Genomic DNA, 15,087 nt, shown 5'->3' with positions numbered 1-15,087 from the left:
AGTATGACTGAGCTCAGGAAAATGTCCAAATTCAGACAAAAAGTGTATGTTCTGTGAACTATTTATTCCCAAGCTTCTGGATTCTAAAGACCAGTTAAGTGTCATTCACCTAACACAAAATTAGAAGAGTTACAGGTGCCAATTTTTTTTTTTTTTTTTGCCAAGTGAAGTTATTTTTCTAAAAAAAAGTACCATCTTCTATCACTGGGATTTCATAAAAGAATGAACATTTAAACACCAAAAATGTAAGCAAGCCATAATTTCAGAACAATGGATAGTCCTCTACATTTAAAAAAACAAAAGAGAGAGAGAATCTGGGGCACCTGGGTGGCTCAGTCGGTTGAGCATCTGACTGGCTCAGGTCATGATCTCAGTTTGTGGGTTTGAGTCCCACATCGGGCTCTGTGCTGACAGCCCAGAGGCTGGAGCTTGCTGCAGATTCTGTGTCTCCCTCTCTCTCTGCCTCTCCCCTGCTCACACTCTCTCTCTCAAAAATAAATAGATATTTAAAAAAATTTTTTAAGTTTTTTAAAGAATCTTCATGGGAAAACTCAAAATTATGGCTTATTTTTCTTATTTTAACATTTGCTTTCATTCGATCCACACTAGGCTATGACTTGGTGTGAAATAACTCTGAAACAATCCTGTAATTTAGCATAGTCTCTCAGAGACAGACTAATTCATTTATCTGAGAAGACAAGCAAATGGTTTTTCCCTCCATCCAGAGATGTTCATATGACACCTTGCATTACCAAATGTAAAAGGCAAGTAAGAGTTTTGCTAGTGTTGCATCTTTCTGCTACTTTTCTTTCCCAGCTCTTCCCATATTAGGATGCTGTCTTTCATGTACCTTATGAAGGAAACAAAGGAATGCAGCCTTTTTTAAACTTCCCACAATCCAAAGTAAATTTTTTTTTTATCAAAGAGTTATGTATAAAATGACCACAGCTTCTGAGCCACGGATATGTTATTCATAAAAAGAATATCAATCGATGGGAATGCAAGCTGGTGAAGCCACTCTGGAAAATAGTATGGAGGTTCCTCAAAAAAACAAAAATAGAACTACCCTACAACCCAGCAGTTGCACTACTAGGTATTTATCCAAGGGATACAGGTGTGCTGTTTCAAAGGGACACATGAACCCCAATGTTTATAGCAGCACTATCGACAACAGCCAAAGTATGGAAAGAGCCCAAATGCCCATCGATGGATGAATGGATAAAGAAGATGTGGTATACACACACACACACACACACACACACACACACACACACACACAATGGAGTATTACTTGGCTATCAAAAAGAATGAAATCTTGCCATTTGCAACTACATGGATGGAACTAGAGGGAATTATGCTAAGTGAAATTAGTCAGAGAAAGACAAGTATCATATGACTTCACTCATATAAGGGCTTTAAGAGACAAAACAGATGAAAATAAGGGAAGGGAAATAAAAATTATATAAAAACAGGGAGGGGGATAAAGCATAAGAGACTCATAAATATGGAGAACAAACAGAAGGTTACTGGAGGAGGTGTGGGAGGGGGGATGGGCTAAATGGGTCAGGCGCATTAAGGAATCTACTCCTGAAATCATTGTTGCACTATATGCTAACTAATTTGGATGTAAATTTTAAAAAATAAAATTTTTTTAAAAATCTCAGATATAATGTTTGTCTATTTCTCCTTTAAAATTTGCCAATTTTTGCTTCATGCCGTTTGTAGTCTTTTTTGTTAAACGTGTCGATGTCAACAATTGTTGGTACCTTAAGTTCTTTCAAATATAACTGGTAATGAATTTAAAAAGAAAAAGGTGAAAAAAGTTATGAAATGTGTCCAAGAAGGCAGAACCACTTAAGCACTAAACTTCTAAGATATCTATACCAAGTATACAATAGGAGACTTACTTAGTAATTGTTAACTCAATCCTCGGTTTAAAGCTTAAGGAATCTAAATTCAGTCCTACAGTGACTAACGCAATCATTCCTGACATTCCCAAAAATTCCACTGGAGAGAAAAAAGTGAACAAAATTAGTTGCATTCAAATCTGCACACGGAGGTACTTTATCTTGAGAAGAATTGGTGAGAAACCGAAGAGTCCTATTTCTTGGAAAATTGCCTCAAGGGATTGGCCTAATCCTGTAGATTAGAGGTCAGCAAACTTTTTTGTAAAGGACCATATAGTAAATATTTAGTCTTTGTGGACCACATGGTCCCTGTTGCAACTACTCAGTTCAGCGGCTGTAGTGCAGAAGCAGCCATAGATAATATATAAATGAATGGATGCCTGATAAATAATAGAAAGAAATTTGAAGCACTTTGGAGCAAGGCAGACCTGACTGCTCTGAGAATGTGACCTCCTTTTCCTCTATTAGCACCCCTGCATCTGTAAAATGGGTTTAAGAGAATAATGCCTCATAGAGTTGTTGTGAGGATTAAATTAAATAACATGAAAATTGCTTGGCACATCTTTAAATAAAAAAAAGTATATATATGATAGTCACTATTATTATGCCATTGTTTTTATACATCCGCTTTACTGCTTAGTAAATTAATACTGTTTATTTGAAGAGGATTTTATTATTCCTTTGGTGTATCTAATCACTTCAGTCCACTTTAGATTTCTTTTTTTTTTTTTAACGTTTATTTTTGAGAGAGAGAGAGAGAGAGAGAGAGAGAATGAGCGAGGGAGGGGCCCAGAGAGACGGAGACACAGAATCTGAAGCAGGCTCCAGGCTCTGAGCTGTCAGCACAGAGCCCGACACAGGCTCAAACCCATGAACCACCAGATCATGACCTGAGTCGAAGTCGGATGCTCAACCGACTGAACCACCCAGGCGCCCCAGATTTCTTTTTACCTTCTTATCTAACTGATATAATATGAATAACAAATGACAGTAAAACCAGTAGTGCTCAGAAGTGTGCTGAAAGGGAAATTGTCTCTCAAAATCTTAGTTCCCCTGTCCCATAATTAGTATTACTGTATTTTGTTTTATTTTATTTTTAAAAGTTAATTTATTTATTTTGAGAGTGAGAGAGAGAGCATGAGCAGGGGAGGGGCACAGAGAGGGAGAGAGAGAGAATCCCAAGCAAGCTCTGTGCTGACAGACCACGAGGGGCTCAATCCCACGAACCGTGAGATCATGACTTGAGCCAAAACCAACTGAGCCACCCAGGTGCTCCAGTATTACTGGATTTTTTTTTCTTTTTTTTTTATATATATGAAATTTATTGACAAATTGGTTTCCATACAACACCCAGTGCTCATCCCAAAAGGTGCCCTCCTCAATACCCATCACCCACCCTCCCCTCCCTCCCACCCCCCCATCAACCCTCAGTTTGTTCTCAGTTTTTAACCCCAGAACTAGACCCACAAACGTATGGCCAACTCATCTTTGACAAAGCAGGAAAGAACATCCAATGGAAAAAAGACAGCCTCTTTAACAAATGGTGCTGGGAGAACTGGACAGCAACATGCAGAAGGTTGAAACTAGACCACTTTCTCACACCATTTACAAAAATAAACTCAAAATGGATAAAGGACCTAAATGTGAGACAGGAGACCATCAAAACCTTAGAGGAGAAAGCAGGAAAAGACCTCTCTGACCTCAGCCGTAGCAATCTCTTACTCGACACATCCCCAAAGGCAAGGGAATTAAAAGCAAAAGTGAACTACTGGGACCTTATGAAGATAAAAAGCTTCTGCACAGCAAAGGAAACAACCAACAAAACTAAAAGGCAACCAACGGAATGGGAAAAGATATTTGCAAATGACATATCGGACAAAGGGCTAGTATCCAAAATCTATAAAGAGCTCACCAAACTCCACACCCGAAAAACAAGTATTACTGGATTTTAAAGGCCATCTTTCTCAGTAATAGACAGTACTTGGAGACAACGTCTGCTATGAGGAAACCAGTAAATGACGTTATTTAAAACTGATGTCATTGGGACGCCTGGGTGGCTCAGTCGGTTGAGTGACTGACTTCGGCTCAGGTCATGATCTCACAGTTTGTGAGTTCGAGCCCCACATCGGGCTCTGTGCTGACAGCTCGGAGCCTGGAGCCTGCTTCCGATTCTCTGTCTCCCTCTCTCTCTGCCCCTCCCCTGCTCATGCTCTGTCTCTCTCTCAAAAATAAATAAACATGAAAAAAATTTAAAACTGATGTCATCTTATTTCATATAATCCCAATGTTATAGGATTACATGGTATGAATGCATACATTAATATATGTATGTGTGTTTATATGTATTTTTTATTTTTTATTTTTTTTTCAACGTTTATTTATTTTTGGGACAGAGAGAGACAGAGCATGAACGGGGGAGGGGCAGAGAGAGAGGGAGACACAGAATCGGAAACAGGCTCCAGGCTCGGAGCCATCAGCCCAGAGCCTGACGCGGGGCTCGAACTCACGGACCGCGAGATCGTGACCTGGCTGAAGTCGGATGCTTAACCGACTGCGCCACCCAGGCGCCCCTATATGTATTTTTTAAAGGCTGAGGACATATACCAAAATGTATCCATAGTCTAATTTATAACATAGGTTTATTGGTGATTTTTTTCTTTGACTTTTCAGAATTTTTTCAAAATTCTACAATAAACATGCATTACTCTTATAATTAGGTGACATTTTTACAAAATTACAAATGCTATTATATTCAATAATATTCTAAGTGTTCTGAAGGGGGGAAAAATCATGGACCATGTAATAAAGAAAGTAATTTTCATCAGCACGAACCCCAGTAGTCATATGGAACTCAATGTTTTTCTGACTCAATGGAAAAAAACTACCACAGAGAACTGACGCTGTGGACAAGTGGCTCTCTCAATCTTTGTCTCTCTCTTCCTCTCTCTGGTTTAGAAAAAGTGAAGGTCCCCCTAAAAGGAGAATCAAAGGGAAATTTTTTTTCCCTAAAAGCACCAGGATTCAAGACTGGATGTATTTCTAACTAAAATGTATTTGGATGATGACAGAGGGCCTTTATAATCTAGACCAATGACTATACAAAGAGACACTGGAGAGCATCAGCACAGGCAAGAAGGAGATGCATTGTTTGCAGAGAGTTTTAAAACAATGAAACTTTAAATGTTGTCTGCTCTTTATTATCTTCATTCCCCAGAAATTGTGAATAACATCACTTGATATAATATTCCTCATGCTTAGATTAAGCCCCTCTCTTGGTACACCTCTGGCTTTTATAAAACCTACCATGTTTCATGAATTATACACTGACTCTTAAAGTGCCTTTTCTGTCCTAAATTCAAACTTTCTTCCATGGGCTGATATATGAATATTTCCAACTGCACTACCTGTGAACCAACAATGTTCCAGAAGCATTGTGCCTTTTGTGAGGCAATGTCTGTGCCATTTATTTTTGTTTTGTTTTGTTTTGTTTCATGGAAAAGAATGAATATTTTTATACAAGTCCAGGTTTCATGAACTGAACACAACAGAGACAAAAATGGAAATTACTGTATGTGCTCAAAGAGGTGACACTGTAACCTCAATCAGAGGCTCCCTGGGCTTTAGCCAGTTGACTGAGTGTTCATTAGCAAAGGGGAAAAAAAAAAAAACAAAATTAGATAACATAACAGAAATGTAACATTGGAGAGTGTGTGCATTAGAATTTTATCTGTGTTTAGCAATGGAATTTCTGGCAATGGAACTTCTCATGATAACATGTCTACCACTTAAATAATTAAACATAAGAGTAAAGGACCACCCAAAGTGGTTTTTTAATCCCTGAAGCAGAGGAAAGTGCAATGGAGGAGGGAGAATATCGGTTTCCTGGCGCTGCTGAAAAAGAGTTCCACAAACTATCTTAAACAACAGGAATTTATTGCCTCACAAGTTCCCGAGGCCACAGGTCCAACATCAAGCCTCCCTCAGCAGTGGTTTCTCCTGAGACTGAAAGGGACAATCTAGTCCAGGCCTCCCAAGCACTGACCAGAAGCACCTCCCTCTTTCAGAAGGAAAGTGGAAGGGAACCAACGTTTGTTAGCTGCCCGAACTTGAGTTCAGTGGTGAGCTAGTAAATGTTTAAAAGCAGCTCTCCGGAGGTTAAACGAGTTTTTAAAAGTCCCTGATGGACAGTGTCTGCCAATTTCCATGGTGTAAATACTCGCAATATGACCAATTTCAACATGATGTCACCTGAACAGAGCTGTGAAAGAGATGTGTACAGTCAGCTCTCGCAAGCGGCTAAGAGCTGTCTCCAGCCTATCAGCATGAGCAAGTCATTGGACATACATTATCTTGTTAGTGCCAAGAGTACCCCTATAGGCTAGGTGTTTCTATATCACTTTTATAGATAAGGAAACTAACTAAAGCTTAGAGAGGTTAAGTAATATTCCAAGGTCAGCAAGCTAATAAATTGTGAAGGTGGGGGTTGAATTCAAGTCTGCCTAACTCCAAAACGCTTCAAGGACTAGTATCAGTGTATTCAACCAACATGTGTCAAATTACTTTCAGGCATATAGGAAGCACTGGGGTTGGCTGGGAGAACCCAGAAAAGAGAATAAATAAAAAGATGAAAAAGAGACAGCCTCCACATCAAGGAACTCATGATCTGGTGGAAGAAATGGAAATATTAATTTTTAAAATTTTTTTCTCCAGATATTTAAGGCATCCATAAAAGTTTCACAGGGAGAAGAAAAAAAAAAAAGAAAATTAGGAATCTGAAGGAAATGACCATTCAGTGAACGCCTTTTGTACTTTTACTGATTCAGGGCAGTAAGCAAGTCCCAGGTGGCAATCTACCTAGAGCGGAAGCAGAGCTTTTAGGTAACTGGAGATGACAAGAGTAATTAAGCTTTTGATGCTTCAGGTCTTTCATGGTTGTAAGTTGCCCCACTATGTGGGGTGAGAGCAGAAGCAGGATTTGACTGTTTCGATGCAGTTGCTATGGCTCTTGGGGACTGGTTAGCTCAATCAGGCTAGTAAAAATCCTTAATTGCCAATCCCACTGGACTAAACTAGCAAATTATTGCAGGTCTACCAGTTAGGCACTTTGACTCCTACGATTATTCTACTTTCCTGCTTCTTTTCCAGATACAGGTATACCTATCTGATTTCTCCCTCTACTCTCCTGCCTCCTAGCCTCTGGTGAGGGCCGCCATTCCTACAGGCCCCTCATTGTGAAGCCCATGGAATGAAAGGCAGCTGAGCTGCAAAGACCTCAGGAGCATCTCTCCTGATTCTCTCATTTTAGAGATGGGTTGCTAAGGGTCAGAGCAGGAATCAGCACTGAGCTGATTCCAGGGGACTGCCAATGACTAAATGTAAGGTCAAAAGGTGGAGTTCAAAAAGAATAAGAGAGGGGTGCCTGGGTGGCTCAGGCAATTAAGTGTCCAACTCTTGATTTTGGCCCAGTCATGATCTCGTGGTTGGTGGATTTGAGCCCTTAGCTGGGCTCTGCGCTGACAGTGCAGAGCCTGCTTGGGATTCTCTCTCTCTCTGCACCTCCCTTGCTTACTCTCTCTCTCAAAATAAATAAACATTTTTTAATTAAAAAAAAGAGCAAGAGAGTAATTACATAGAGAAATAATGCAAAGGGAAGGGACGTGAGGTTGAAATTAAGGAGATGTTAAGAGAGAGTAGGAAAGAGCTAGAAGTAGCAGAAGAATAACATGACAAGATGCACAGAGGGGCTGCAAAAAGGGGGAAGCAGTTAGGAAGAAGCAAATGATTCAAGATCAATGAAGAAGAAAAGTACATAAAATTCACTTTGAGGGCAGCATTTTTTTGTATTTGTTTCTGCCTTACCAACGTAGAAAGTCAGGTACACCATTGAAATGCAAAGAATGACACTAGTTAGTGTATTGCTAAAGAGGTCAGTCAATATAAACTGAATGATTCTTGCACACGAATATCCACATATTATGCTTCCAAAGATGCCCAAGCAGAGGCCCGTGATTACATGTAAGTCTAGAAAAAGAAAATAAGAAAGAACAGAAGTTGAACTGTAACTTTCGTTTCTTTCATTGATGGCAGATGGGTCTATGTGCTTTGGTTTGCTTTTGAGATTTTGAATGGGGAACTTGTCCTTCAGCAAGTGGGAGTTTCAGGAAAGCCTGGTAAAACAGACTTTCTGGGGACATTTCCCTAATGGTCTGTAGCTTGAGGTTTGCTTATCCAGGAAGAGCAGACTCAAATGTCCTCAGAAGCCAGGCAAGTGAAAAGCCTGTAACAAACTAGAAAGTGAATCTCTGACCAAAAAAAATCCAAATTCAAACTGTTTACACACTATATTAGGGCCAAGCAAATCGTGTCCAGGGTCCCCACCAATCTGAAGTCCATTTGTGACCCCCAGCCCAAGGGCATTTGGGAAATGGAGAAGAGAAATTTTCTGTAGTCACCAAAACTGGGGGCAACAATGGCAATCAGCGAGCGGGTGTCAGACAATGCCAAGGTCAGTCCTAAATAACAAAGATTGTCCCACCCCAAATGCCTATAGCTCCCCATTGAGAAGCACTGCACACCCCTCTTTATCACCAATATTTCTTTCTCCTTTTAGCACCTCTCTCCTCCTAAAACTATCACATTCTGCCTTCACCCTTAGGCTCAAATCCAGGATCAAGTCCATTTTTTTTTTCTTTTTTTAAGTAGGCTCCACACCAACGTGGGGCTTGAATTCATGACCCTGAGATCAAGAGTCAGATGTTCTACCCACTAAGGCACCCAGGTGCCCCTAATCAATTCTTAACATCCACTCACTGAGATCCAGATTGATCCAGGAAAGCAGTTACTTTGAGCCAGATGATGTGTGTGTGGTGGGGAGAGAAACTAAATCATTTTTTTACCATTCTTTCCCCCATACTGTCCAAGAAAACATATATATGGTAATTATTTTCTTGTTATCTGATATATGCTATTTTAACTGGTCCAAAAGTAAAATATAGAGAATGCAGTAAAGTTAAGACATCTTGAATGTATTTTAACTTTGGTGTGAATTGAAATGCATCATAGAAGAATGATTTTAGAAAATATGCAGAGGAGGGGCACCTGGGTGGCTCAGTCAGTTAAGCGTCCAACTCTTGATTTCAGCTCAGGTCATGACCTCATTGTCTGTGAGATCAAGGTCCACGTTGGGCTCTGTGCTGACAATGTGGAAACTGCCTGGGATTCTCTCTCTCCCTCTCTCTCTCTGCCCCTCTCTCTCATGCACACTTACTCTCTTTTTCTCAAAATAAATAAATAAACAATTTTTAATAATGCACTCACATCTTAGAAAATATTCACAGGAAAATAAATGCTCTTACCTCTAAGTATGGAAATGTGGAGTAAGTTGTTCCGAAAAAGTCCAAAAAGTATGGATGTGAAGCCACAAATTATCATTGATTCTCCTCTTATGATATCAGTATACATTTTGGAAATGCCTGGAAAAGGAAATATAAAATGTAATTTAATTTGGTACATGAAAATGATGCTCTTGCACAGGAAACACAAAAATAAAAGAGAAGGAATATGCTGACAGAAAGAAAACAGCCATGACTGGGATGGGTCTGTAAGGCAACCACCATTTTTAATTTCTCCATGTGCTTTTTTTTATATCTCCAACGACAAGGGAACATGACAATAGCATTCTCTGAAGTGTCCATGGCCTCAAACCATGCTTGAGTTTTAGAATGAGACAAAGTACTTCTCAGCGTGACACAATATTTAGCTTGAATAAACAGAAGTCATTCGACTCCACAAAAATCACATTTTAGAAATAAGTACAAAGGATGACCCAGCGATTCTACTTCTAGACATATACTCAAGAGAATTGAAAACCTACGTCCACACAATTTTACATGAATGTTCATAGCAGCATTATTTGTAATAGTCAATCAAATTATTCAGCCACAGAAAAGAAGGAAGTACTGATAGATACATGTTACAGCATGTATAAAACATTATAAAAAGGGAAAGAAGACAAACACAAGAAACACATATTGTATGGTTTGACTTGTATGAAATGTCCAGAATAGGCAAATCTATAGACAGAAAGTAGATTAGTGGTTGGTTGCCAGGGGCTTGGAATAGGGGAATTGGATGTGACTGCTAATGGCCAGGAGATTTCTTTGATGGTGATAAAACTGCTCCAGGGGTGTCTGGGTACCTCAGTCAGTTAGGTGTCTGACTCTGGATTTCACCTCACAGTCATGAGATCACACCCAGTGTGGAGCCTGCTTAAGACCGTCTCTCTCTCTCTCTCTCTCTCTCTCTCTCTCTCCCTCGGCCCCTCTCCCCTGCTCGTGTGCTCTCTCTCAAAAAAAAAAAAAAAGTTCTAAAATTAGATGGTGATGATGGTTGTATAACTCTGTAAATATATTATAGATCACTGAAGTGTACACTTCAGAAGGATAAATTTTATGGTACATGGATTATATTTCAAAAAAGCTGTTTTTAAAAAATTTTAATTCAGTACAAAATTTTATTAGCACTTAGCATCCACAAGTAGTTAAGTTTAATGGAAAATATAATCAAATTAATTGCTTAGTGATACACAACTTATGAGTAGGGTGATAGTGACTGGTACTCGCCCAACCAGTATCCATCCTCTGTTCTTGGTAACAAAACTGGTTTTATCCAGGGTGGCACTGTGTTCAGCAAAATGACCATTTCCCCTCATATCCTGGGCTTCAAAGAGTAGCCACTGAGATATAAGTGGAAGTTACCAAGTTGGACTCTGGGGAAATTTCTTGGAGGGAGAAGTGACTTGGTTGAAAGAAGCATCTCTCTGTCCCTTGCCCTTTTCCTCTTCTCCTTGCCTGAAATGTGGGTGTGATGACTGGAACTTTAGCAGCCAACTTGTGACCCTGAGAGTAGAAGCCACACACAAAGAATGGAGGAGCAGAGAAATAAAACCCAAGGTAGATTGCTATCATTGTTGCTTTAAATATTATACTTTAAATAGATTTAAAAATAAGAAAAAAAAGTCAGGGGCACCTGGGTGGCTCAGTCAGTTAAGCGGCAGACTTGGCTCAGGTCATGATCTACAGGTTCATGAGTTTGAGCCCCACACCAGGCTCTGTGCTGACAGCTCAGCGCCCGAAGCCTGCTTCGGATTCTGTGTGTGTGTCTCTCTCTCTCTCTGTCCCTGCCCCACTCATGCTCTGTCTCTCTCTGTCTCTCAAATAAATGAATAAACATTAGAAAAAAATTTTCTAATAAAAATAAAAATATGAAAAAAATATTTTCCCATATGTTTACCAATTACAGGGCTTTTCATTCCTTTATGTAGATCCAAATTTCTATTTGGTACCAGTTTCATTTTTCCTGACTTCCTTTATCATCTTTTAATAGTGAGGATCTGCTAATGATAAATTCTTTTAGTTTCAGTATGTTTAAGAAGGTGCTTTACCTTTGCTTTTCAAATATATTTCCACTGAGGATTCTAAGTTTTTATTTTAGTACTTTAAAAACGTTGTTCCACCATCTTCTCATTTGCATTGTTTCTGAAAAGAAGTCATTATTATTTTTGTTCCTCTGTATATAATGTGTCTCCCCTTCTGTCTGCCTTTAAGATATTTTTTAGGAACTTGATTTTTATATGTCATAGTGTAGTTTTATGTTTCTTGGGTTCATGTAGGTTGAGCTTCTTGATTCAGAATTTTTCATCCATTATTTCTTCAAGTATTTTTTTGTTTCTCCCACTCTCTCTTCTCTTTTTTGGGGACTTGTGTATCAAACCACTTGAAGTTGTCCCACGGTTCACTAATGTTCTTTTCACTTATTTTCTCCATGTGCTTTGTTTTGGATAGTTTCTATTGCTGCCCCTTCAAGTTCACTAATACTTTCTTTTACAGTGTCTAATCTACTTCCATCCAGTGGAATTTTTGCCTTAGGTATTGTGTTTTTCATCTCTAGAAGTTTGATTTAGGTCTTTTTTTTATATCTACCAGTGGTATGCTGATAAACCACCTCTCCAAAATTAAAACAAAAACACCTGATTTGTAGCATTTGCCAATTCCATGTATAAATACTTCCATCATAGCCAATTTGAAGTTATTGATGGTTTAACAACTGGCTTGCAAAATTTGTGGTTATTTAACAATGGGCTCTCACAAGATGACAGGAGTAAGTTTTACCCCAGCCTTAATCCTTCCTCTAATTTTTTGAATCTACAGAATAGAGTTACAATAACTGCTTTAATGTTTGTATCTAGTAATTCTACCATCTGCCTCATTACTGCATCTGTTTCTACTTATTATTTTGTACTTTTTATGACTCATATTTTCCTGCTCCTTTGCATGCCTGCTAATTTTTTATTACACATGACAGAAGTGTATATTTTACCTTATTAGGTGCTGTAAATTTTTGTATTCCTATAAATATTTTTTGTTCTAGAGCAGTTATTACTTGGAAATAGCTTAACCTTTTATAACTTGCTTTTAGGCTTTGCTACAGAGTACCAGAGCAGCCTTTAGTTTAAAGGAAAATTTCCCTGCTACTAAGGCCTCTACTTGATGTCCCATGAATTATGAAGTTTTTCCACTCTGGCTGTGACAAACATGAAAGGGGTTGTTTCCTCTGCTCCTTCAAGAGTTTTCCTTCCCCATATCCACAGGAATATATAAACAGAGAGACCCAGTGTCCCTGATGAGTTTGTGGAGCTGGCATAATGCCCAAATTTAAGAACATATGACACACAATAGTACATTATGCATCCTAATATAATTAAAAATTGATATAGAGGGGCGCCTGGGTGGCGCAGTCGGTTAAGCGTCCGACTTCAGCCAGGTCACGATCTCGCGGTCCGCGAGTTTGAGCCCCGCGTCAGGCTCTGGGCTGATGGCTCAGAGCCTGGAGCCTGTTTCCGATTCTGTGTCTCCCTCTCTCTCTGCCCCTCCCCTGTTCATGCTCTGTCTCTCTCTGTCCCGAAAATAAATAAACGTTGAAAAAAAAAATTGATATAGAAAGGATTGCAAAGCTACATATTTTCTAAAAGCATCTGTTTAATATAATCCCATTGCATCAAATTCAAAATGATCACGGTGACACTTTTTTTAAAAATCCAAACAGAACTGGATCTGATTAAAATTCTAATTTTTTTCTTTTGGTGTTTTTGAAACACATAATAATTAAATATATATAGCTGGGGTATTATTATTATTATTTTATTATTATTATTATTATTTCTAGAACACTATACGTAGTTTGAAAGAAAGAAAATCTCTGCTTTCCAGTGTTTGATCTGAGGATATGAAACATCAGAATATTCAGATTCTATCCATCTTTCCCAAAGTCTCCTGAATGATAGGATATACAGGATTATACAGAATTTCTAATTACTCAGTGTCTGCCTGTGGATAAATGTATTCAGGCTGTTATTTCTGTTCTTCTTGCTTCATTATTGTAGCCAATAAAGAAAGCAAATGGCAAGATAAGTTATAATCCTCTCGTTGTTGGGGAATGAAGATATGACTGGCAGTTGACCTGCTGACTTGGAGGTGATTAGAGGCTCCTCAGTCCCTCCTCAGCAAGTGGAATGTGAGCTCCACTTGCCTTTCCTGCTCCCAGAGGCTGATCCAAGGACACGGCCTTGAGATAGTGATGGGTGTTCAGAACCCCCACACAGCGTACATGACTGGACTCTGTTGAGGCCAATACATACATTTTAAGATGTGGAGTGCAGGGGCAGGGATGCTTTCATCTTGTTGCTACCCAAGACAAACCTTGTATGTAAGTTTCTTCTGCTTATAAAAACCTACCAACCTGCCTCTTTCTTCAGTCTCTCCCTCCCCTCTGCATATGGGGGTCAGTTTCAAACTGCATCTGGGAAGCTCCCAAGAGGGTTGCTAACCAATATTCAGTTTACTACTTGTTGCTAGCTTTGACTGTGACAGAAGCCACAAAAAAATGCTGGCAAAACAGATTTAGAGATTATTAGCACATTTGATTTAGCTGCTCATGAAATCCTTTTATCCTTCCCTCAAATTCAGTGACCCAACCTGGAACAAGTAAAATGCAAGGTCTGAAGTATGAAGCATTGAATTTGCCTTGTAGCTGTGTTTAATGGCAAAATACCACAAGAATTACTCCCTCATAATGTAGAACTTATACTCACTAATTCACTGAAAAATGTGAAAAAGGAAAGAATAAAACAAAAGCCACCTAACAGCTTCACAGCTCAGATACAACTTTAATGTTGAAGTCTTTTGTAAGCGTATAAACTTTTTACTCAATTGAGATCATACCAAAACTTTGTTTTATTCCTTTACAAGGTCCTATTTCAGATTTGCTTTTTGGGTTTTTAAAAAATATTTCATGTTTTTATTTAAATTTTAGTTAACATATAGTGTATATTAGTTTCAGGAGTAGAATTTAGCAATTCATCACTTATATATAACACCCAGCGTTCATCCCAACAAATGCCCTCCTTAATACCCATCCCCAATTTGGCTCTTCCCCCCACCCACCTCCGCTCCAGCAACCCTCAGTTTGTTCTCTACGGTTAAGAGTCTCTTATGGGTTGCCTCCCTCTATGTTCTTTCCCCTATGTTCATCCATTTTGTTTCTTAAATTCCACATGAGTAAAATCACATGGTATTTGTCTTTCTCTGACTGACTTATTTCACCTAGCATAATACAGTCTAGCTCCATCCACATTGTTGCAAATGGAAAGATTCTTTCTGGTGGCTGAGTAATGTTCCATGATATCTATATCTTACATCTTTACCTAGTTGATGGACATTTGGGTTCTTTGCATAATTTGGCTATTGTTGATAATGCTGCTATAAACACAGGGTGCATGTGCCCTTTCAAATAAGTATTTTTATATCCTTTGGATAAATACCAAGTAATGGAATTGCTGCATTGTAGGGTGGTTCTATTTTTAACTTTTTGAGTAAACTCCATATTGTTTTCCAGAGTGGCTGCACCAATTTGCATTCCCACTAACAGGACAAAAATGTTCCCCTTTCTCTGCATCCTTTACAATATCTTTTGTGTCCTGTGTTGTAAATTTCCAGATTTGTTTCAAAGTACAAATTGTTTGAGCCCAATGCATTCTTTTCAAACAGGTAATGAACAGACAAGTTCCTTTTCACTTGCATGTGAATATCCACTACTTTTTCCAACAGGTCAGGCCACCCAGACT

General features: G+C 38.9%; 1 protein-coding gene across 1 annotated transcript in view; it reads right to left on the bottom strand.

Annotated features, from left to right (window-relative positions):
* The window catches only part of SLC9C2 (solute carrier family 9 member C2 (putative)), an 82,740-nt gene that overhangs the window by 56,696 nt on the left and 10,957 nt on the right, over positions 1-15,087 (bottom strand). Inside the window, exons 5-7 of the mRNA XM_047077317.1 lie at positions 9,263-9,379; positions 7,767-7,928; positions 1,908-2,007 (exon numbers count right to left, since the gene is read on the bottom strand). Of these exons, the coding sequence (XP_046933273.1) occupies positions 1,908-2,007; positions 7,767-7,928; positions 9,263-9,379 (379 nt within the window). The remainder of the gene's footprint in view (positions 1-1,907; positions 2,008-7,766; positions 7,929-9,262; positions 9,380-15,087) is intronic.

This window comes from Lynx rufus, unplaced genomic scaffold, assembly GCF_022079265.1.
Source record: "Lynx rufus isolate CCGP_SWC_20201006 ecotype Redwood Valley unplaced genomic scaffold, mLynRuf1.p SCAF_15, whole genome shotgun sequence".
Classification (NCBI taxonomy): domain Eukaryota; kingdom Metazoa; phylum Chordata; class Mammalia; order Carnivora; family Felidae; genus Lynx; species Lynx rufus.
This window is presented reverse-complemented; position numbering and strand designations above follow the sequence as displayed.